This window comes from Pyxicephalus adspersus, chromosome Z (assembly GCF_032062135.1).
Source record: "Pyxicephalus adspersus chromosome Z, UCB_Pads_2.0, whole genome shotgun sequence".
In the NCBI taxonomy this organism is placed as follows: Eukaryota; Metazoa; Chordata; class Amphibia; order Anura; family Pyxicephalidae; genus Pyxicephalus; species Pyxicephalus adspersus.
In genome coordinates, this window is record NC_092871.1 from 58,637,525 (window position 1) to 58,663,185 (window position 25,661).

Here is a 25,661-nt window from a genome sequence, read left to right on the forward strand (position 1 = left end):
ATTTGATGAATGCCGATCGGCGCCGCCTTCATGGGCGGGCACAAGTGCCGCACGCTGGATCTCAGGGGAAATCAAATGAATTTTTTTTTTGTTTTCCCGTGCGGAAAACCTGGTGCGTCTTATAGTCCGGAGCGTCTAATGGTCCGAAAAATACGGTATTTTATCCATTATGGCCTACCCCATCGGGTGCATTCAGATCAAGAGAGAGACATTGAAAGCAAGTTGATTAAGGAGGTACTTCAGCTGCTGAACATTCACAAAAGCTCGAACCACACCTCACCACCCTGAAGGTGATGCTCTTCCAGAAAGATTTAACAGGACATTACTGGACATGTTGGGTACATTACAAGTTGATGATAAGCGTGCCAGGAGCCGTAAGGTTGAAGCCATGGTCCATGCTTACAACAGTACAACATAGTAAAGGATTTTCTCCTTACTTTTTGATGTTTGGAAGAGAACCCCGATTCCCTATTGACCTTTTGTTAGGAGTTTCTACAACAGCAATTATCAGTATGTGCCTCGTCTGAAAGATACCCTTAAGTCTGCTTACTGCTTAGCTGAAGAGAATGCAGTCACAGTCCTCTGACACAACCAGTACTAACCTTTCCCATGAATAATAGTCCTAGTTCAGTGCCTGAAAACATGGTATTACCTCAGAGAGAGGTGCGCAGGGGGGAGAGAGTTAGACATCCCCCACCTATTCTGACGTATGATACTTTGGGTAATCCCAGGTTCATCAGTCAGCCCCGATTATACCATGCTTGGGTAAGGGCAGTCTCTAATTTGGGTAATATGCTACCAGTCTTTGCTTATCCTGGCACATATTGTTACTAATGCATTATTCTTCCACAGCAAGCCATTGTAATGAAGGTAGAGGAGGACGTAGTTACTTTGAACTAAAGTTGATTATAAATGTTATGTATGTTTGCCGGAACGTAAAGATTTAACCAGGGGGAGTGTGTAGGGGACTGCTTTTTCTATCTTCTAGCTGAGTTGTTACATTGTAAATTGCAAATAAAGTTGTTGAAGTGTTTCCTGCCCCTGATAGTGGCCTTAGAAACCCCACCAGGATATAAGGAAATGCAGGAAGTTCAGGGCAGAGATGATAACATGTGCTCAGCCAGGGTAGGTGCCTGTATCCCTTCCAGAACACACTGACTGCTGTGCCTGTGTGTAGTGCAGTATTTTATTTTTTCCCTCTGTATTAATGGGGTATATGTGATATCAGAGATCACTTTAGGAAATCCCTTCTGTCAGTGTATCAGCTACATACACAAATATATATTGTCTCTGCCCTTTCAGTTATCTTTGACGATCTGCACCCTCTGTCTAGTTACAGCTAGCATAGGTTAGGCATCCGATGGCCCATAGGAAGCAGAAGTCTGGTTGCATTGGTAGATTGGTGTGATTGCTAGGGTTTAAATGGTAGTGCAGATAGATTGTTCCTGAACTCCAGAGACTTTGCCTGCATCCCTGCAATCCAGGATCACAGCATACACAGCTCAATTGCCGGTTGGAGGATCTCCTTGGTGCTGTTTTCAGGATCATCTCATTAGGACATCTTTGCTACAATCAATTCCAGAGGCCTCTGCAACTCATCCTGACACTGATCATAACTGGAGGTATTTGTGGTTATATAGACTGTATACATACCCGGGTATATCTGTGCACAATTCTCCTCAGGACTCTGCTGTGTTTGCTATGTGTACTCATTGATGTTTATAGATTGTAAATATTGTTATTACTGTTTTGAGATATAAAGATTACAAATACTCCAACCTGTGTGTTCATTTAGCTGCAATGGTTATTGTTGTATGCTGGGTGTAGTGGTTCCTCAGGTTATGAATAATGTACCAGGAAGGGACCCCCTCTGCTAACAGAGACCCTGTCCTGGGTGGAGGCACTGCCAACTTTAATAATATCCTCACTCTTCCACATAGCAAAGGCCCAGGATCCTCTCTGAGATCTACAGGTTAGCGCCATAGCCTGGTTTGTGAGGGTCATGACCCCCCCATAACAGGGCCACACTATTTATAGCATACTTTTTTTTACCAATCAATTAAACATGACATCTATACTTAAATATTCTTATCATATTACATATAACATCGACAACACAAAGACCACGGAATTAGGGACGACGGGGGGTGGCACAGGCTAGCTGTGAATCCCACATCTGAAAAGGGAACATATCTTACAACCAACTTAATCAATGATGTAACTAAATGGTCAACACTGACCCATCCCAGCCGTTATTCATGTAATGCTCAATCCATGGCGACCATTTTTTTTAATTTAGGAACCGAAGCAGTCAATATCGTTCTCATCTTTTCATTCACTAGAAACCAGGACATTTTATTCCTAACTTGTTGCACATTGGGGATTTTAGACCACCATGCTTTAGCCAAAACCATTTTGGCTGAAGTGAACAGATACATTAACAATTTAAACTGAACATTAGTACAGATCAATGGTTTCAAACACAGTAGTGCCTCTGCCGTTTTTTTAGAAAATGCGGAACCCACTAAAATGTAAGCTATTTGATAAACTCTCGGATGAGAAAAAATATGTGTACTCCACATATTTAGAGATTTTACCACAGTGTCAAATGTTATCTAAACTAGTATTATACCCATGGAAATATTTCTTATTTGTCCTATAAACCTAATTAAAATGCCAAATAAGCCTACACAAAAAGTTTCAGTTTTCTTGCCTAACAATTTCTGTGAACCATTTGGCTTGGTCTTCCTCAGATTGTGTACAGGAATATTTCACTGACATTGGTTACATTTTAACATAAAAAAGAATAGAAGGATGGACTATTGACTTGGTCTTCCAAAAATTCCATTGATTTGAGTATTATACTGATCTTGTGCTTGGAGATTAGAATGGACAATTATCTAACCTTTTTGCTGTAATACATGATATTCATTGTATTGTATATATTGCTTATGTCATTATGTATACATACTAAAGTATGTAACCATGTAATTTTCATGATGAACATTAAATTACTGTTTCCATAATATCATCAATGTTAAATGTTTCCTGCCGCGTGGATACTCAGGGGCAGATCCCAGTAAGGATTTCTCACTATCCAAAAGATAGAAGCTGGGATCATGGGACTGGGACATGGGACTTTTTTTAAAACTACACAAGGCTGACGTGTCAGAGTCATGTGTTCTTGTAAGTGAATGGTATTTACCCATCATATTTTTGTAGATCAGCAGCCATTATAAAATCTCTGGCATGGTTGGCCCTGATAGTTTCTGAAATAAAAAAAAAGGTGATAATAAACATTCAGTGATTTTCACAATTTTGAATATATAAACCTCTATATTATTGTATTAGATACAGCTATTTGTAGATTAGCCACTAGAGAGGCTTGTATCTGACTCATTCAACCTCTCTGCTTAAATCAGCCTTTCTGGAACTTTATAACATGGGGAACTATTGAAAAAACTTTCAGGTCCTCAGGCAACCTCTGCTATAGTTGCTATAACCACAGAAAGAATGTCATGCTTATTGGTAGCCAGAAACATCATTGATGTCAATTAAACAGACCTGCAAGGCACAAATTGCTCATTGCTCACGGAACCCTTGGCAACCTTTGGAGGAGCCTAAGGTTTTACAGAACCTTGGTTGGGAAACACTAATGTTAAAATACTATATCTGTAATGCAATCTGTAATATATTCAGTTACTAATTAATTTGATAAACCATTAAATGCATTGTTCTTGAATTTGACTTGATATTAGCAATCATACAGCAGGGATCACACTGGAAAAGGTATGGGTAAGATTAAGAGCCAATCAGGTGTGCTGACAATGAGGAGAGAGAGCAGAGAAATTACGCCATTAGTCTGCTGCCCTTTTACTGTCCAGTCGATAGACTGGGGATGGGGAATGAGAAGGAACACATCCCTTCTACATTCTATAACTGTGACATGGAAAGCTTTGTTATCTGCTTGACAGTGCATACTAGAATGTCTATGTACATTTCAGGACTTGATGGGCAGAAATACAAATACACTGTAACAAGAAGTAGCAAATCAAAACTTAATTTAACAAAGCTAGGAAGGAAGCAAAACCTGTATATGTAATAACCAACATGACCTAAATACCTAGATAATAAACCTATTCTGTTTGACCATACATTAATACCATTATTTCTATGAAGCTAATTTTGTTCAATTTTTATAAATAAAATAACAAACAAAAAGAAGCTTACCAATCACTTCACTCTCAATCTCAGCGAGCTGAAAGAGGTGGCTTATCTTGGTGTAGTAAATTCTTGATGCTTTGCCGCACCCTCCATAGGGGTTAATAAATACAAGTAGTTTTCTTGGCCTGGTGGGACCTGCATGAATAAAGCATATTAGAGCAAAATGGCACTGCCAACAACACTTCAATTAAAAATAGTGCTGTTTCTAAACAACCTTCAGGTATCAGATTTTACAGAAAAAAAAGAAAAAAAAACAGATACACAGCAGCACAGCAGAAATAGCAAAAAGAAGATTTTCAGTCAGTGAAGAAACAGTGCCCCTGATTCATCAAGCAGAATCGGATGATCGCTCGCGCATTCGTATTCGCGATCCGAAATCGTACGCCGTTGCGCTATTCAGCTTAACAGATCCTCCTTAATCGCGCAGCTGAAATCTAATCGCCTTAATTGGAAAGATTCGCGCCCCCTATTGCTCATTATTGTGAAGGCAGGAATCCGGCTGGCAGTGAGGAGGCGCGTGTATGAGTACACTCGAGTCCGGACTGCGGTAAACCGCGATCGCTGGCCGCGCGTACTTTCGCGCTTCCAGCGAGCGCGGATTTTATTGATGAATCAGGCGCTTTGACCGTACAAAGGAAAAGTTTATCAAAAACATATTGCTATTTGGGGAAAGGCTGACAATAGACCTAAATAAAGGGTTTCTCTGAAACAGAGCTTTGAACTGCCTCTGAGTGGTTATCAAGCTGCCAATCACTGCATACCAAACTTGCTGTTTGCAGTACTGCAAAAGATTTCCATAGGCATGAATGCACGGCTCACATAAGGCCTGATGTATTCAAGCTCCCCAAGACTGGAGAAGATACACTTTTATCACTGAAGCGGGGTGATCTAGCAAACCTGGATCAGGTACAGAATTTAAAACATTTGCTAGCAAATAGCAAATAACGTGGAAGAAATTCATTCCTGGTTTGCTGGATCACCCAGCTTCACTGATGAAAGTGTATCTTCTCTAGTCTTGTAGAGCTTTAATAAATCAGACCCATTGTATGTACTGTTCCTTCTCCAAGGTTTGTGTGTATTGAGAATGAATGAAGCTTGACTCATGTACAGTTGGTAATTTAGAGGTCCTTGTGAATCACCTACTTCTCTGGGTGAGGTGCCTGGAAACTAGCAAGAGTACAAGATTGCCTTCTTTCAGCAACCACATTTTAAATACAGACCTGAGAATTTGATCTGTTTATCTGGCATTTACTGCAGGTTGTTTTACATTTCATTCAAACTTCCAGTAAACACTTCTCATACCAAACAGGTCTGGTCCTGCTGTGGTGTTTGAATGGCAGCATGAAGATTCTTTTGTGTGCTTGAAAAGAAGTGTACCTGCCCTGTATAAGTATATTGTTTTGGTTAATCAGAGGTTTCAGAAATTAGTCTGTAAATAGATGAGCAAGTTTATATACCAGCCATTTTCACAACTATAACTTCAGCAATATCCCCCAGCATGAAAAAGCTAAATTTTGCTCCAGAAAAAAATGAAATTGATTTAGTATCAGACAGCACAGGACCAGTTTGGATGGTGTTGGGAAGGTTTATTATTATTTATCTGTTTTACATTTTATTAGCAAAGTTCTGCAGTAATTAGAACAACCCCATTAGCCAGCACATAGTGAGAGTGGCAGTCCAAGGCCTAATGCTGCCAGCACAGGTTTTTTTTTAACCCTACTGAAGCATTTAGCAAATTTTAAAAAAATGGTAAATTCATCACAGTATATTCATTTTGTCATTACAATAAATATAAATAAAATTATATTATACCTTACCTTTTTCTTCTCAAAAGCCTTCAGTTACTTACACCCTTTTACATGTTGACAATTTGATGAAAGGTTGATGCAAAAAGTGATCCTATTTTTTTTTGCATAGAAATTTTTGTTTATATTGTGGGCCTGTAATTCTTAGGATTTACTCCCAGGTATGATAATTATATTTATTTATTATATTATAATCATAAATTATAATATAATATATAATTATAAATAATAATTTTAAAAAATAATGAAATAATAGACAACAATGTAATCTTAAAATAAAATATAAAATTAAAAATGTACTTTTATTTTTATTTCATGTTGTGTGGTGTTTTTGTACTGTAAAAACCATTTAAAAGCAGATTACATTGTAACCTGCTTTTAAAGTTCCTTCCCAGAAACACCCCCAATACATCACCACTCACATCACCCAGAAGATGACTCATCCTCCCGCGTAATGTGAGTGGGGATTTCCCGTCTGCCTCACACAGACGCTGGAGCTGCTCTGCATCTCCAGAGAGATGCAAATCACAATGCAGGACTTCTGCATTGTGCTTCACATCTCACTGCAGATGCGAGCAACAATAGCAAACTCCGGGGGTGAACACCTGATGCGAGCAGCGGCATGGCCAGGAACCGGGTGGTATTTAAAAGCAGATTACTCGGTAATCTGCTTTTAAATTTCCAGCCCGGCCATGCCCCCAGACGGACCGGCGTCACGGCTTCACACCGATCGCTGGTGAAGCACAGGGAAAAGGTAAGGGGGTCTCTTAAAGTTACCCCGAGTGTGACTCGGGATTACCGCTTTTTGCATGTAAAAGCCACCCCGAGTCACACTCGGGAATACCACTAGGGAGGTTAAACCAAACCCTATCTTACATTACCAGTTTCCCTCAAAAACGAAACCTAAAGAGGAAGTCTTCGAGCCGGCGTGCCGGGCCTCGCCATCTTCTCCTCTTCTTACTACATCACCAGGCGCGAGATCGGGTGATGTAGCTGGGAAAAAAAAACTTGCTGATCCCACGAATGTTTTCACTTTTGACGAAAGGGCTCCTTCTGCGCATGTCCGAGATGCTCGGGCATGCGCAGAAGGAGCACCCAAAAGCCTTCCGGGATGCATGACGTAGGTATCCCAGAATGCTTTGCCCTCCCATTCATTCTCGATCACCTAGGCGATCGAGATATAGGGGGGCGGTGCTGCATCCTTTTTTTTTTAAAAAAAAAGGGTGTTGCATTTAAAAAGAAAACAAACAAGATATTTACCTTATATAAAAGAGTTGTCTACCCTTTTATGTAAAGTGAAAATTCTGAGTTTAGGTACACTTTAAACCCCTTAACCTAGGTAAGCATTGACCATTAGGCCGACATGTTAAGCTCTTCTTGTTTTTTCTTTACAAGGTCCAATAAGTCTCAGGTATTCAAGTTTGACAAAATGAAAGTGTGTTTTAAAAATAGTCAATCAGATACCAGCTGTCAATTTTTTGATGCAGCCTAGGAAATGCAAAACCAACCTTTAACCACCTGAGCGTTACACTGATTTCTAGATTTCTGTTCCAAAAGCGTCACAGGTTGACGCTGGAACACGGAACCGACGCTGGATTAGCACAGCGGGACCAGGTAAGTGGGGATTTTAGTGTAGGCGAAAAAATACGGGGTTAACCAAAAGAGCAAAAATATTTAGTGCGAGAAATTACGGGCTTAGCGGTTAGGGGGGTTAAATAACTGAAAACAGGTTCTTCAACAAAATATGTGAACACAATTTGTAAAACTGATAAACATTCTTTGCCATGAAGGAGGTTGTATATACCTTTCTGCTGTACTTTTTCCTGAATATGTTGAACCCATTCATGAGCCACCTGTGCATCTGGAGCTGTGAATGTCACCAATTGCAGAGACCAGCGCATGCAGGACTTGCGCAGCACATAATAAACTGTGAGGGGACAGAATGAGTTATTTTACTACATAAAATTGTTAAATTACACAAGAACACAGTAACTTAATATAGAGAATCTTCATGGATGTCATCTAAAAGAATGTAACACGACAAAAAGCTTAGGAGCCAGTGTCTTACAAGTTTGAATCAAGCATAAAAACTTGGGTGCTAAAATGAAAAAGGATTAAAACCCCTGTCTACCTAATAGAGATATTTACACCTACTTCCTGACTTGCTGGCAAACTTTTACCAGACAGAAAGTGAGGGAGACTCTTTAACTACAACAGGGACAGAAATAAAAATGCTATCCTAATTAGTGTAGAGGAAGCACCCATGTCAGATTTTTATATCCGTCTGTGTATTTGTTGTAGATTTTCTGTCTGGTAACTTGATGGACTTATGTCTTTTTTTTTCAACCTAACCCACTATGTACTATGTAACTATATAAACCAGGGCGTGCAGGAAAAGAAGTGGGGGTACATTTTCTAACAGAGCCCTAGATAGCAGTAGAAATGCACCTGTAGCCTATATTAAAAGTAATGTGTTTTTGGAAATGTTAGTTGCCTGGGTCATGTGCCTTCAGTTTTCCCTAATCTGGATATGTTTTGGGTCAGTGACAAGAGGCGATACAGCCATACTGGTTGCTAAAGCTAGGACATACAAAGGCCATAACAACAGCCTGACTGGTCATTTCTTTCTATTGACATGTTAATACTCAGCATTAAAGTTAACTGGTGAGAGGTAATTTACCAAGTGAATTGTGCCTTGTCTGTGCAAGTATTCAGTGAAATCCTGTGTGATGCAGATCCACACCCTTGAGAGCAGCATCAAAGCTTAGGTGTATGAAAGCAGCAAGGCAATAACAGGGGTGAGGTCAATCCAACTGACAGCAGAAAATGTGACCAGACAAGAAAAAGCATTACAAAAGAAACCATGTTTACCTGCAGGCAAAATTGAAAGCAGAGTAAAAGCACTGCTTCTGGTTGGGATCTGCACCAGTCGAACATGCAATCATTAAAAAAACAAGATGTTTTTAAACTGCTGTACCATTTCAACACATTGGATCTCAAAGTCACCACAGAGGGAAAAGCTGATCTGTATACCAAAGCAACCAGTTAGATGTTCCCTTCACTTTTTTATACAGCACTAAAAACATAAAAGGAGCGTTACAGGCATTCCTTTGGGTCACAAATCCTATTTTGCAGAATGCATGAGCTTGTGGTAATCCATGACAACTAAATAAACAGAATTAATTGAGCTTTTAGCAGTTTACTACTGAAATAAGGTTTTACTAAGATAAAGAAAAAAGAACAAAAGAGTGAGTTTTTTCAAATTCAGTGCATAGAGATTAGAGAACTACATACAATTTCACAATTACAATTGTGAAATAGCAATAGCAACTGTGGACCATAGATGTGAAATATATATATATATCAATGTTTAAGCTTATTTACACTGAAATAGGTATGCTGATTCTAAAAGTGCAGTTAGTTTTCTTCTATCATGTCAGGTTTTTTCTCTACTGCTTATATTATTGCGATTACTGTAGCGTGGATTTGTATAGGCTATTCATTTGCACGCAAGACAGTGTGGTCAGAGGTTTTGCGCTGCTCAATATAGTGAATAAGCAAAATGTATTTTTCTACTTACACACGTATTTCCTTTCTTTCAGATCATGTCTGGCTCTGCTGTTTCTCGTCGTATATGCCTAAACAAGCCTGATTCATTTTGTTATATCTGTGGAAGTTTCACCATTCCCAGTCAAAGGGCAAACATCAGCACATTTGTAGGCAAGCCTATTTGGCATATTTCAAAGTTAAGCTTGGTGATCAAGATAAGTCTTGGGCCCCTTATAAGGTGTGCTAACAGTGTAACCTGGGTTTAAGGATGTGGACAAAGGGAACACGTGATAAAATGCCATTTGGTATACTTATGGTTTGGCGAAAGCCAGGAGATTATTTCAGTAACTGTTACTTTTGTATAGTGAAAACTTCAGGATATAACTAGAAAATAAAATGTAACAGAGTATCCTAGTCTACCATTGGATATACGCCTTCTCTTGAAGAACATGATTATGGTGATGAACTAGGTGACATCAATGATGAAGAGTTTGAAACTGAAGAGGACTCTGTCTCGTAAGGTATGTGATTAGCATAAGTTGAGTGATTTGGCATGGGATTTGGGACTATCGAAGAAGGCTTCAGAACTCCTAGCATCAAGACTGCCTAAGAAAAACTTACTTGAAAAAAGAACAAAGGTATCATACTTTCGAACCATAGAAATTGCATTTATGCAGTACTTTTGAACTGACAGTGGCTTTTGTGTATTGCCATAACATACCTGGTTTAATGAAGGAATTGGTAATTTCAATCTATAATTCAACTGAATTGCGACTATTCATCGATTGCTCAAAGCAGAGCCTAAAGTGTGTCCTCCTTCACAATGACAATATATTTGGGTCAGTCCCAATTGGCCATTCCGTTTCTCTTTGTGAAGAATATGCAGACATAAAGAGAGTCATTGCAATATCACCAACACAATTGGGTCATCTGAGTTGACCTTAAAATGATATGCTTCTTTCTTGGTCAGCAATGTGGATACACCAAGTATACCTGTTATTTGTGCATGTGGGACAGCAGAGCTGTGAGAGGCATTGGGTGGAAAGGAATTGGCCTCCAAGATCTGCCCTAAAACCAGGAGATCCAAACATTCTACATAAGCCACTTGTTGATAGAAAGAATATTATATTCCCGCCTCTGCACATGAAACTGGGTCTGATGAAGCAGTTCGTTAAAGCTTTGCCAACTGAAGGAGGCTGTTTCAAGTACTTCATTTTGGCATTTCCTAGCTAAAAAATAATGGCCAGTTTGTTTAAGGGTCCACAGATTCGGCAGCTCACCAAAAATGAACATTTCATCAGGACAATGTCAGAAATCGAAAAGAATGCTTGGTTATCATTCAATGCCATTATCAAGTACTTTCTTGGAAATACATGAGCAAATAATTACACAGAAATTGTCCAGAAACTCTTGGAGAGCTACAAAATGCTTGGTTTCAATATGAGCATCAAGGTGCATTTTCTGCATAGCCATCTTTCTAACTTCCGGGAAACCTTGGTGATGAGCAAGATGAACAATTCCACCAAGATTTGAAGGTCATGGAAGGACAGTATCAGGGTAGATCGGATGAACATATGATGGATGACTATTGTTGGAGCATCCGGTGGGATTGTCCTAACACTGAACACTGTAGGAAAAGCCGATTAATTTTCAAATGTTTTACTGTAAAAAAAATGTAAAAAAAACATCAAAAAAGTACATTCAAGTTATTATTCCATTATTTTTTCATTGCATGTAAAATTTTTATGACAAAAAATGGAGAGTACCCTGTATCATAAAAACTGGATGTGATAGCAAAAATGGGGTTATTTCTGGATTCACCACCCAAAAATGTGTATAAAACAAGTGTAAGATCTAACTCAACAAAAAATGCCTTCCCCAGTGTTATCGCTAGTGACCATTTCAGGTGACAGAGGAACAAATGTGTGCTGTATAGCCAGATAAATGACACCTATACTGGCGCTAGATTTTTAACTGAGATGATCACAAATGCAAATCAAGTGTAGTATCAAGTATGAAGCTTCAGACAGGGGATGATCCTAAGAAAAATGGAAGCTAAGGCTTATAATGTTTTCCTAGTTTTAGACCCTAAAAATGTGATGCTTACATTAAAGCAGGCCTTGCATGAAAATGGAAAGTCACCTTTACTGCTAGTCACCCCAAAAATTGTAAAAACAAGAAAAAAAAAATATTTAGAATATACTTATCTCGCCCCACCTCCTAACTTTTCAAAACGGTGCTAGTGATGTCACTCTGCCTTACTGTCATCTTCAGAGATAGCCTGGAGCTTGCAAGGATGTATTACAGCTTATTGCAAGAATGTATTATTACAAGATTCGATCCCCCAGCTTACCCAGGAGGCAGTGATGACATCAACTGCGCTTACCAGAAGAATTAAAAGCTAAGTACATTTTTCAACTTATTTTCAAAAGCTTTACTTTTATCTAGAATATTACTATAATGTAAGTTTAGGTTTGGGGAGGATAACACTTTATTGAAGGTTCTGCTTTAATTTTTCCCTTCTCCCTTCTCCCTTCTCTCTGTGAATTAGGGCTACCACACATGCATTAACATGCATTGTCAATTTACATTTATTGAGATGCCAACACACCACAACATAATACATCACAGAGATGCATAACAAAGCCTTGCATTGCAGTGCCATTCAATTTGAATAACTGAGTGTGTTATTGCATTGTAAAAAGTTGTGGAGGTGCTTATGATCCAGGTTAACTCATGCAACTAGTAGTAGATAGTCACACTGATCTGGATTTCTGTAGTGTATCCACCTCTAAACATTTTGTTGAACAATATATATCAAAATCTGCAACAATGATTGAATTAGGGCCCGATTACAACTTTTGTGTTTTTCTGCAACACTCCACAATGCATATGACACTCCAACACATCTAGGAAGCACCCTGCAATGCATTTACATGTCCAGTTTTATGTATATTGTAGTGTCTTGGTAGCCCACTCAAAACATCATGTATATTACCACAATGCACTGCATCCCTCTGTATTACCAAATTTACACACCTGCTAAGACTAAGTTACCCATGTTTAAACACCTGCCTCTAAAATAGCCTTCCTAAACTTTTTACCACAGAGGAAGCCAAAAAAAAATTATAGGTCTCATGGAACCCTTGTTAAATGCCATTTTTCTGTGTCTTTGGCGAAAATGTCTCTACAATGGTGGTAAGCATATCACCTAGATAAAAAGATAATTGAAGCAATGCAGCTGGCTCTGCAAAATAGCACTGGCCTGGAAAATATGCAGACACTATCAAAGCTCAAGGAACCCCTAGCAACCTGTAGTGTCACCCTGTGGTTCCATGGCACTTTGGTTGAAAATGAGTTGCCCTAGGGTGACTAAGTTACCTGGAAGTTCTGGGTATGTTCCTGACACACAAAAAAATGGAGTAGCTACTTGGGCCAGTGATGAAACATCTTCAACATTACAGAACAAGTTGAGTTGAATTGTGACTAACTACTACTAGCTATTTCTACAGAAGTTTCTGATACATGTAAACAATATAAAAACATTAATTTAGCTCTTAATATAGATCTAAGGAAACATAATTAGCCTAAGCCAAAACACACTGAGTATTTTAACCAAGCCTGTAGCCTTAGGCAGAGCTGCTTCACTACCACCATCCCAATCTGAATTATACTTTGTGACAGGACAGATCATGACTAATACACAACAAAATGTCCTCCATAATTTGCTAGATCATAACAGGAGTGTACATCCTGTAATATAGATGGACGCAGCACGTGTTAGATGGCAGCTACTACATGGTAATTCAGGCTAGGAGAGATTTATCGGATTTATCAAGGTCCCAGCTATAATAAATCTTCCACATCAGAGGTAATAATGTGAATGACTGACTAGGTGATTCTTAAAGGTTTCACATTTCTCAACCAAGAACAAACACACATAGTAATAGAAAATGTTTTCATTTGTTTTGGACACATTGATAAATGACTGGAACTCATGGCTGGTTTTCAAGTTAAGGCTTTCCATTCATTTGAATGCGCTCAAACTACACTATTAAGGACCTAAAAATGTACATGTAGCACATTTTTTTCTAACACCACGACCAAAAATGTATTATCATTCATATTGTGGTGAACTGGAATGCTTGCTTGTCGGAGATGTATTGCTTTAGTACAGGGGTCTGCAACCTGCGGCTCCGGAGCCGCATGCGGCTCTTCAGCCTCCTTGTTGTGGCTCCCTTCGGCTACGTTAGAAGCCTCCAGCTTCTAATGTAACAGGATGATACGTAACAGGATGATACGTTACGTAAATTGAGAGTGATAATGGACCATTCTTAATACAGATTTCCTTCTAAACGAATGTAGAAATATGTTGGATTTGTGCGCAACACGATACAGTCATAAGGACATCTATACTTGTTTATCAGAAACAAAAATTTGCTAGCTACGAATATGTATAGTATGCTAAACCCCTGTCCTATGACATGCTAACAGGATAGAGGGCAATACTGCATGTATATGTACTATTTAACTAAATTGATTTAATACCTAACCAATAAAATATTATATGTCCTTGAAAACTTCACTACAAGCCTCAAACCTCTTTCTTTCTCACCTTTTGCTCACATTTTCTTTAGTAATACCAAAGATAACGCAACTAATGATAATAGTACAGACAATAGTATTACTTCACTTAACTGTGAGCTGATCAATGAATCAGAGTCTCCACAGACCTTGTCAGGCATCATTAGGAAGAATATTTTACAAATGTATTTATCATTATTAAAAAAATTTATGTTAATGGTCTGCGGGATATAAAATTATGAATTTAGTGGTCCGTAAGGTCGGAAAGGTTTGCGACTGCTGGTGTAAATTAAAACTGGATTTGGCACCGATATACAGCTGTCCTTGACAGATTAATAAAAGCTGATATTCACCATTAAACCTATCTTCTCGAAGATTAGAAAAAAAGACTCATTCACATGACTTTGTTTCAGCTAGTACTAAAGATTGCTTTAAGAAAAAATTGGATGCCTACAAGCACAAAATTTAAATGGGTAATAAAGATAAGGCTACGTACACACATTTAATGGTTCTTGTCCCATAATCGGCTCAGGGCTGATATTGGATGAGAATCTGGCCATTATCAGAAAAACTGTCCTGGCGGATCCACGGATGATGGAGGACGAACGATCTTAATGGAAGCAAAGAAGGAGAGCGCGCAGTGGGGTCCCCCTCCTTTGTCTCCCACTCCCCTCTCCATAGAGCAGAACTGTGCTGTATGTACAGCACTCGTTCATGCATCGTGGAGTCCTTGGTCACTGGAAAGGATCGTGAAAGATCCTTTCGAACGACAATTATTGCACATATGTACCCAGCCTAACAGAGACTGTTTTAATCCAGGGAACATCTGATTGCCTCATGGGATTAGGAATGAGAATTTTTTTTCCCCTGTTGGAACAAATTGAACCAGGTTTTTTTTTTCTTTTTTGCCTTCCTCAGGATCAACTATTTTTATATGTTTTTTATCTGGGATATTATCAAGTCCCAGATAAATCTATTACTAGATTTATCTGGGACTTGATGGACGTATGTCTTTTTTTCAACCCAACAGACTGACTATGCAACATGTATCTGTTTTAGCCAGATGCGTTTCCCTATAATTCGAACGCATTAAAGTGCCTCACTTTCATTGTGCATCTAGAAACACATCTATATATAACTTTGTGTTACAATACATGTTGACAAGTTGCTTGGTAGGTTTTTATTGATTTCCATTGATGTAAAACACATCAAACAAAAACTGGTTGTGTGAATATAAATTGTCGTTTTTTAGATTACCTTTGTTTTTGCCTTTTTGGATTAATAGTTCCTGGCTATATACAGATATTAGAGAAATATAACATTTGAAAAAAAAATTGATTGGAGATATACAAACGTTCTCTATGTATGACTGGATTGCATAATTGCCTATATGCTGTAACAATCATTTACAGATTATCCCACATGACAGTTTAGACAGCAGATGTGATTGGTAAGAAACTTGGATGAGGACATAGAAGGGGAAGCCGAAATTATGTCTTGGAAATTGTCTTTTTCTTTTTAGGAAAAAGAATGTGCACATGTCCGACTGTTCATTTGTAGCATTATTGATTGCGTGAGAACTGCGTTGCTTTCCTTGTACATAGTTAATTCAAATTTGTGAAAAAAAGCTGCCATGGCAATGGTAAATTTGATGATGAAGGACCCAAAAGAAACAGTCAAAAGTAGTGTAAGCTATTAGATAGAGACAATTTATTGCATGAACTGCAAACTTTATCACCAGAAGAACGTATAAAAGTTCCAGTGCCACTTCCTTTCACCAGACAAGCACATGTGTTCTTAAGTGCCTGATCATTTATTGACTGCACAAATGCTAATTAATAACAGATCATCAGACAAACAAGGATGGGACAGGATGGTCATTCATTTTAACTTAGAATCCTTGCTAATTGTTATTGCTTGCACGTTTTACAAATTATAAAACGATGAGTTGGCAATTGTTCATTTTCAATGACATTTATCTAGCACGTGTACAAGGTGTTAATAAAGGAGTTTCAGCAATTATCACAAATCTCTCCACATTGCATACCAGGTAAAAAGATTCATCTGAATTTCGTCTAATCAGGAAAGAGCTGCTCTGGTTATGAAAAGGTTACAATTACACAGACCAGAAGGTTTATAAATGCAAATCCAGAGAGGTTGACAAACAGGTTACATTTTTGACAAGCAAGACACAAATGTTAACTCCAAAATGGGAATCAGAATGCAGCATAGGTTGTTTGAAGATTTTGGGAAGTGTTCCCCTAATTATTAGGCTGACTCATTTGCCTTCACCTTCTAAACTTAGTTAATTACACACAGGATTCAAGGCAGTTAATAACTGTTCTTCCTCAATTCCAATGTCATTTTTACCTGTGAAATAGGTGCTGGGAGCATTAATTGCCTTTGTCTGTTGTTTATGGTCCCCTTGCTGAACAGTGACAATTTCATTCACAGGAACAGATACCCATGGACCTAAAAAAGGACAAAAGAGAATGAGAATGTTTCCATTCAATTTACCTTTACAAACATGAACAGAAGGAAGTCATATTGTGATTACAGGGATCAGGAGGCTCCTGAAATAAAAATGTTTTTGAAATAACCAATGCTGTTAACCAGTCATACAGGAAATATTTACCTGTATAAATAGCCTAATTTATTTCCAATAAAACCACAGTCATACTGTTATTAATTAGGTGGGGTGGATATGTAAAGAAAAAAAAGTCAGTATAAAAAAAATAAAGTCCATTTTTTTTTTTTTTTTTTGCAGACAAAAGAAACAATCCAACACCTTTAAGGCATCCAAGGGGTCTGCCATCATCAGAGGTTTTTAGAAAGTGTGTACATTACTTTTTAAACTGGAAAGATTCTAGTGAGTACCGTATTTTTCGGACCATAAGACGCACTTTTTTTCCTCCTAAAGTGGGGGGAAAATCAGGGTGCGTCTTATGGTCCGAATGCAGAGGTACAGGGGCATGTCCGAAAAATACGGTAGTTATTATGGCCACTTCAGATTTCTGGAAAAGTCTGCACTTCTCAAACAATACATTTTAGACATTGCTGACTTTTCCTAAACATTTTCAGCAAGTACAAAAAATAACTGTTGATTTTGCCAGAAATTCTGTGTGTCCTGGTCACTTCCTTTGAACTGAACTGAAAACACAAAAAAATGCTACATGCCTTCCAAGTGATCTTCTGTAAATTACCCCACAAAATGGAGATAAATAGAGAATATTATAAATGTAGTCCAAATAAGATCAACCATTTATTGACAGCCATGGCTTCCTCAGATACAGTAGAGTGAGGTAATGTTGTCATTCAGGGACAGGAAGAAAGTGTCATGGCACCATCAAAAATGTCATTAAAAGGCATAAAGGAAACAAACTAAGTCCTAAAAAAGTATTCACTGAGGTCATCTGACCCTGGTCTGAGGGGCGGCTAAGGTGGAAAAGATTACAGCTGTTAGGTGCTAGTTTTTTTATGAAAGCTATGCCACAATATTACATAGTACTAAATAGTACTAAATAGTTTTTAACGCATTCTAAAGTGGCATATATTGAACAAAAAAGAACCTTACAACTTTGGGCAGCACCGTGGCTCAGGGGTTAGCACTCCGGCCTTTGCAGCGCTAGGTCCCAGGTTCAATCCCCAGCCAGGACATTATCTGCATGGAGTTTGCAGGTTCTCCCCGTGTCTGTGTGGGTTTCCTCCCACATCCCAAAAACATGCAGTTAGGTTCATTGGCTTCTCCCTAACAAATGACCTTAGACTACATTAATCACATATGACTATGGTAGGGACATTAGATTGTGAGCTCCTTTGAGGGACAGTTAGTGACATGACTATGGACGTTGTACAGCGCTGCGTAATATGATGGCGCTATATAAATACTGTGTAATAATAAAAATAATACAACTTTCATTCTTAGCATCAACTGCATAGCAAATTACTTTTATTCTTGCTTTATATCTTCACTGTGCAGTCCTGCCTGGCACACAAAGCCAAAAAAAACGTGACTGGGTTCTACACCTACTACTATAGCTGGTTTGGATTTATGGGAAACACAGCCATTCAGAGGAAGACAGGCAAAGACTAAAGGCACAAGGCCGAGCTGGAATTTCATTCATGGAAAGGCTATATTGCAGGTGCAGTTACTTCACCAGCCAGTGCAATCAGAACAATCTATCTTCCCTAATATAAGATTTATGCCGTCTTGTATTACTTTCAAAACAGCCCTCATACTTTAGAATTATCTGAAAGTCAAATATAAGGATTGCAAATCTTGTCAAATGGTGATATTAGGAGCTAATCACCATCATTAAAGCGATAAATTAACTTGCAAGATTGGTTTAGCTGGACTAATCTCACTGCAGGGAGCCAAAGAATGCCACAAAAATACATAAGCTTATGGCAGCCATGCATTCTCATTTGTCCTAATAAACTTAACAATACAATGCCACTGGGTACACTACAAACCAGTTCAAGAAAAAGTGTGATGTACTGTTTTTTAAATTCAGGCAAAAATGATTGTTAGAGTCAAGGGAAAGGGGGCCAACCTGTTGTCTTCAAGAGTGTTTGGCTAATGTTGGCCTGAGGGGCCTAGAAAGCAATTTGAATTCACGGATGGTTTTCCCCAGACTGTTGCCTGTCCCTGAGCAGTGTCAAAGTAAGTAGAGTTTTCCAGTTTGGTTGATCGCTGTCTGGCTCAAATATGTAAAAAAAAAAAACAGTAATTTGACAACCCAATATATACTTCCTTTTTTTGTTTTAATAGTATTTCTGTCCCTATTTCGAGATTTTTCTCCTAGCAAAGACAAAGGATTTAATTAACTGCCCAAAAAAAAACATATAGAGAAGTGTTTCTCAACCAGGATTGTTGGGGATTCTCTAAGGAATGAGCAGTTTGTAACTCTCAGGTCAGCTTATCTGAAACCAATGATATTTGAGATCTGTAGGGTGACATTCTTCCCACTGGTCATCAATAAAAGAGACATTCTTTTTATTGACCTCCACACTAATGTAGTGAGTGTCCTGGATCTAGTAATTATAGAAGGGGTTCCCCAAGGACCTGAAAGATATCGCAGGTGGTTGCCCCATGTTAGAAAGACAATTATATAGATGATATACCTTTACATATTGTATTCTAAATCAGATGTGAATTTCTTGTTAATTAAACAAACTTTCAAAATTGTTTGACAGACCATCTACAGATGTGTATCACTCCTACAATGCTTTTCTTTCTAAACAGTGTTTACACATATGGGTGTGTGTGAAATTACCACCCCAAATGCCACTGGTCAATTCAATAATAAATCTACAAACCTGGATTAATGATCAACCAGAGCTGACACATTAGTAAATCAACACCATTCTCTCAGAAATACTTATGAGGTGGCCAAAGACAGAAAACAGTTCAAGGAAAGCTATATTTCAGTATTTTGTACAAAACTGTAAGAATGTTGCAGACAGAGACAGAGAAAGTGAACAATTAGGCATCCTCTAAATATAAATATTCAGACAACCTTTAGGGTTGGTAATACAGTACAATGTGTTTCTCATGCATTCCTTATAAATGCGTCTCAATACAAGAGAAATAGCTTCTGCTAAATGTTTTTGTACCACAGCTCATGTCATGCATTGGAGTGTGCTGTTTGTGCTGGTATGCTAGGGCTAGGTACACACATGCAATAATTATCGCTTGAAAACGAACAATCAACGATTATTCGTGATTTTTTTGAACGATCGTATTGAGCACAATTCAAATATAATCCACCAATAGTGTACACATTAGATACGATCGTTCAAACAATGAAGGTAGTGACATGTATAGGGGAAAGTGAATCACAGAACATTCCACTGATCGATCATACTCACAATAGATTGGAATGATTATCGCCCAATCAGATCCGCTGGGACGGTCTTTAGTTTCCAGCGAGATTCCTCTTCGTTGGCGTTGTTGACATATCATTGTGCATTTTTTTTGTTAATAATTATCGAACGATCTGTCTGTTTGTTACCAACGACAATTATTGCACGTTTGTATGCAGCCTAAGTGTTAGAGCACTGTTCAAAATAAATATTGATTCACATACAACGTAAGCTGCTGCCGGCTGGTATAAAGTTTAAAGCACTGCAATGTGCCATGTGTGACCTTTGTACAAAGCTGCACATAGAGCATAACATTTTTCAATTTTGTGCAGGAACCCCTACAGTGTTTGTACAAATACTAGATATTTTTTGCACCTTTTTTAAAAACCTATTTTTTTATATTATCACAAATTTTCATCTGGGGTGATGAAAATCTGGCATTTGTACACAGAATAATTGCATTAGAGTCATAGAAGAATTAGGGGTTGGGGGGGGGGGGGGCAACGAAGGGAGCAACGCAGCAGACAGAATTGTCAGAAGTTAAAGTCACAAGGTCTGCCTCCATGTTTCTCCCATAACCAATAAATGTTCCTTTAAGAAGGGGAAACTCCAGCCAAAAAAAACTACTGACTATAATTCTGGGTGTTGAGCTGTAATGTGATAGCACAGGGTGATCAAGTGTAAATTTACCTTATGTCAGCTGTACTAGATAGGACACACACCTACTAAAAAATAGGCAACCATAAGGGACAAATTGTGACCACTTGATGACTCAGTCAAGTACCTACCAAATTTGCTTTTAATGGCCAACTGAGGGTCAGGGAACTGGATCATGGAGCAATGGAAAATGGTGGTCTGGTCTGATCAGTCATGTTTTCTTTTTTTTTAGATGGCGGCACAATGCAGTATAGGGGAAGGCAGTGTGACTTTAAATGAAACTGAATTTTAAGAAAAAAATTGCGAGTAGGGAGGTTGTTAATTGTGGAAGGGCATTACCTGCTTGTTTGCAATCTTTTCCAAAATGTACACTCTTACAACCCCCATGAGTCAGAAATTATTTAATTTCTGTACACATAATGGAATGGATCAAGATGTCCAAAGACCTGACCCTGGAAAAGGACCAGGTAAAGATGGTGGCTCCTGTGATAGAGCCAAGACAGTTGAGTGGAATTTACAAAATTGTTAGCAGGGAAGTAAGTTTAGTAACTTTACTTACTGTTGTAGAAGAGAAATCGTCTGTCCCTTCTGAAATCAGGAACCTGCCTTTAGGCAATTTTTTATTTTTGAGATCTAATTCCACTCGGCTCGACTCAGCTGCTAACCTATCAATGCCAGATATAGGGGACCCTCAGAGGTCTTGTGGAGTCTAAGTCCGAGCTGTTTTTATGGTAGTAAAAGCACAAGGGGGAACTACACAAAACTAGGCCGGTGGTTTTAATGTTTATGCTAATCAGTGTATATGGGAATAAACATGGACATTTTAAATTTACAACAGATACAAAAACACACTCAATTGTCTTTTAAAAATACAAACAATAAACACACTGCAGTAGCCTCCTTCCTTTTGTTTTTGTTTCTTCTAGTTCTCCAAATGGTCAGAAAAGTCTTCTATATAACCATCTGTTGTAACCAGTATATTAATTAATAGTCAGTGAGCCAATATTTTTTACCATGGACTTACTTTTTTAAAAAAATTATCAGTCTATTGACAGCAAAAGGTGCATGTATATTTTACTGCATGAAACCTTATGAAAGAAAAAGTCCTACAAATTCAAATATGTTGGTAGCCGCTTAATGTAGACAAGATCCCTTGTACTCACTTTTTTGTCTCCATGATTTTTTCTTGCTGTAGGCCCAGTTCAGAGCATCCTCTTCAAGTGTAACAGAAACCTCATCTCCTTGTAGCAGCAGCAAGCACATCATATTTTCACTCTCCATTTCAATTAAAATAAACTGGAGACCAGAATATTGTTACTCCCTAGGTGTTCAAGACAGGACATGAAACTCACACTCTTCATATGTTTAAATATTTTTTTTAGTTTCTGCCTGTGTCTCTATAATCATGGCTCTGATGGCTGTACTAAATTCCAGCTCTGTGTATAGAGTTGCCTGTCTTCTCCAGCTTTAGAGTGTCACTGATCTCACCATCTCTTACCTGTGCTGCCCAACAGGTTCTGCCTCCTGCAGCCTACTCCTCCTCCTCCAGCATAATGAAGCATAGGACAAACAATTATGTGCATGCATTTTCTGGTCACGCTTAGCTTTTCTTTGTTTACTCCAAACAGAAGTGTGTAGGAGATAATTACGTTATTTGAATGTGTATAAGATGTGTGTGATGGTGATAAAGGAGACAGAGGTGTTATATCTTGCAGTGTGGGAAAAGCAGGTTATATTGTTTGGAGCTGTACATGACTACAGTCGTGCACACACATCTTAGATTTCTATTGTAGGAAGCAAGCTTTGGTGATCCCTTCCAGTGAGGAGAGAATATACAAGTGCTGGGCACACATCAAAGTTCTTTTCTATGGAGAGAGAACAGGAGGAGGATAAGTAAGTCACACCTCACAGAATTTTCTATTAGAAATTACAGCTGTCACCCAACTCAGTCATTCATTGATCCACCTGGAGAGATTGATGAACAAACTCAGGTAACCACTGTACATATGCTAGATTTAAGCTGCGTACACACTTCCAATTTTTATCGTTGGTAAACGAGCGACGAATGATCCTGCATGATATCTGCGAACGATCGTATGGCACCGATCCTGTACATACAGATAACGACACAATCGTTCAAAGATATTGTACACACGATAGATGCGATCGTTTGAACGATACAGGAAGTGACGTGCACCACAGGAAGTGAATAATAATTGCAGTGCATCATTTGGTCCTCTAATGGAGCAAGATTCAACTACAGCCACACCGGGTGAAAGCAGTAACCAATTCACTGGCCTAGTGGATCTACAGGTTCCAGTACCTCAGAATGCTTCTGTGTTGGCTAAAGAAAACAGAACCAAGTACTTGGAGTACTTCAACACTACTGGAGCAGTTGAATGGCAGGATCGCATGACATAGTTTGTAATGTTTGTAATAAAATTGTTAAATAATGTTTGTAATAAAACTCTATATGTTTTATACTTTTCTATATGTAGCTGTGCCTGTGTTTTTAGAAATTTAATAATAAAGATATTTTTAAAAAAACTTACCAGGTCTGGTGTCTTGATAAGATCAGAAGTCTCATCAAGGCTTTCCTCAGCATCCCTCTGTGTACCTTCCCCAGCATCCTTGTCCGCTTCTCCCAGGCTGCACACCGATGGGCGACCTTCATCCTGATCTGCGGTGAATGACAACAGATTAAAGTACCAAAGTTTAGGCACATAAACATCTTCTGCTGAAGCACCTGACCGCTGTGAAGCCTTTATTTTGTTCATCTCCTTTTTGAACACGGTACGCAGGTTTTGAATCTTTTGTTTCACATATTTAATGTCAGCGGCAGGATGAACGGTCTTGCTGAGCTCCACCATAGCATCATACGCCTTTAGTTTCATCTGTCTGTTTGAATAATCTGCAGAATTCACCTTCCACAGGCAGGGATGGGACCTGTATGCCTCAATAAACTCACGCAGGAAGTCAGGGTTATTGAAAGCATCATAGGCCATGATCTGTGAAAAACAATAAAATATAAAATGTAACAAAACTATACATAATATTTAGGATAACATGTAAAAATATGCAGCATCACCCACCTCAATAATGTTCGTTTCTCGATCGAATTCTCGGACGAATTTTCATACGAACGACCGCACTGGATCTTGCACTTTGCACTTGTGATTTCCCGCAGGACTTTGCAAACACCCACCCACTTCCTGCTATATATCTTTGTCTGTGATGCAATTATGTCTTCCCAGAGAGCCACACCTATGTCCAGAGAGGAGATGGAGGTTTTGGTGGAGGTACTGGAGAAAAGTGACTATGATGGTAGAAGGGGGCATTATAAATCCCAGAATGCCAGGAAAAATCGAATATTAGAGAAATTGCAGAGGAGATTGCGGCACAAATATCATGTGGAGCGTTCCAAAGATCAACTGCGGAAAAGGTGGTCTGATCTGAAGAACAGAGAGAGGGATGTGCTGCATACTTTGAGGCGACATATTGACAGAAAACGTAAGTAATAATTTTGTCACTTTGTACAAGTTAATTTTTGTCAAAAATATTTGTTAAAAGGTATGTAATTTTTTTCAAAATTATTTTGAATTTATTTACATTTGTTTAAAAAATTGTTTTGAAATTTTAAAAATTTTTTGTTTATTTATGACAATTTTTGCTTCTGTTTTTGCTTTTATGCATTAGGGCGGCGTGCTCGGGAGGTAGAGGAGCAGCCGGAGGAGCCGGTAGAGACAGAAGGTAGGATATTGGTATATATTTAATAAGAGAAAATGAATAATTTTGTAAACATGAAAAAACATATTTTTTCCATATAGTTCAAAAAAATTTTTTGATTTTATTTTTATGCAGAGTGCATTCTGGGGACCCCTGACTAGGCTGGCCGTCCGGAGGAGCCGGTAGCGGTGGAAGGTAGGATATTGGTACATGGTTATACGAAAAAATTGTATACTTTTCTAAATATGACAAATAGATTATTTTTACATATAGTGCAAACATGTATTTTATTTTTTTTATGCAGACTTGATTGTAGGTTCAATTGACCAGCCTGGCCGTCCGGAGGAGACAGTAGAGGTGGAAGGTAGGATATCGGTATATGGTTATAAGGAAAAATTGTATAATTAACTTAATTTGACAAATAGATTATTTTTACATATAGTGCAAACATGTATTTACTGGTTTCCCCTGCAGAGGAGGTATTACAGTCTGTGGTGGAAATTGAGCCACGTATGTACCCAAATTTTAGAGAGGTAGGTTGCATATAATTGTGTGTAATTTAACTTTTTATTTTTGTTTGCTCTTATTACAGTATCAGAGGGAGAGCGAGAAAGTCCTGAGCTAGGCACGTCAGGGCAGATGGCAAAAAGAGTTGGTAAGCATTCATATATTGTTTATACGAAAATGTGTCATATCCATGTGTCGGCTTCACAATATATGTGTACTTAACATTCTTTTTTATTCCTACACAGATTCTCCAAAGAATTAAATTTTGGAGAAACTGGAGGCCATGGAGCACCGGTGGAAAGAAGTGTCCAAGACGGTGCACGAGGCGAGAAGTGAGCTGCGGGCACTCAAAAAATTAATCAAAAAAAATTTTTAAAAAAGGTAAATATTTTTTTTTATACATTTTTTACACTATAATTATTTTTTTTGAAACAATTTGTGTGTGTTCAAATATTTATACTTGACTGGCAGGTAAGTAAATTTGAACTAAACAAGATGAAGTGCCGCAGTGCAACAGGATGAAGAACTCCGCTGGAACAAATAAATATATAAATAAGATATCGGTATATGGTTATAAGGAAAAATTGTATAATTGTCTAAATATGACAAATAGATTATTTTTACATATAGTGCAAACATGTATTTTATTTTTTTTTATGCAGACTTGGTTGTAGGTTCAATTGACCAGCCTGGCCGTCCGGAGGAGCCAGTAGAGGTGGAAGGTAGGATATCGGTATATGGTTA

At 38.3% G+C, this 25,661-nt stretch overlaps 1 protein-coding gene and 1 long non-coding RNA gene across 5 annotated transcripts in view; one reads left to right on the forward strand and one right to left on the reverse strand.

The window, feature by feature from the left end:
- Window positions 1-25,661, reverse strand: part of LOC140343725 (ceramide kinase-like) — a 52,155-nt gene that overhangs the window by 22,517 nt on the left and 3,977 nt on the right. For 3 of the 4 annotated variants that reach the window (XM_072430589.1, XM_072430587.1, XM_072430588.1), the window contains exons 1-5: window positions 21,848-22,134; window positions 16,533-16,634; window positions 7,834-7,956; window positions 4,231-4,359; window positions 3,206-3,269 (exon numbers count right to left, since the gene is read on the reverse strand). In XM_072430589.1, coding sequence (XP_072286690.1) covers window positions 3,206-3,269; window positions 4,231-4,359; window positions 7,834-7,956; window positions 16,533-16,634; window positions 21,848-21,965 — 536 coding nt within the window. In that variant the 5' untranslated portion in view covers window positions 21,966-22,134. Of the gene's footprint in view, window positions 1-3,205; window positions 3,270-4,230; window positions 4,360-7,833; window positions 7,957-16,532; window positions 16,635-21,847; window positions 22,135-25,661 lie in introns of those variants that run through there. The other variant, XM_072430590.1, reaches the window with a different exon arrangement.
- On the forward strand, window positions 24,679-25,503 carry LOC140343729 (uncharacterized). Its single transcript, XR_011923407.1, has 3 exons — window positions 24,679-24,920; window positions 25,003-25,065; window positions 25,163-25,503. It is a non-coding gene; the product is annotated as an uncharacterized lncRNA (long non-coding RNA).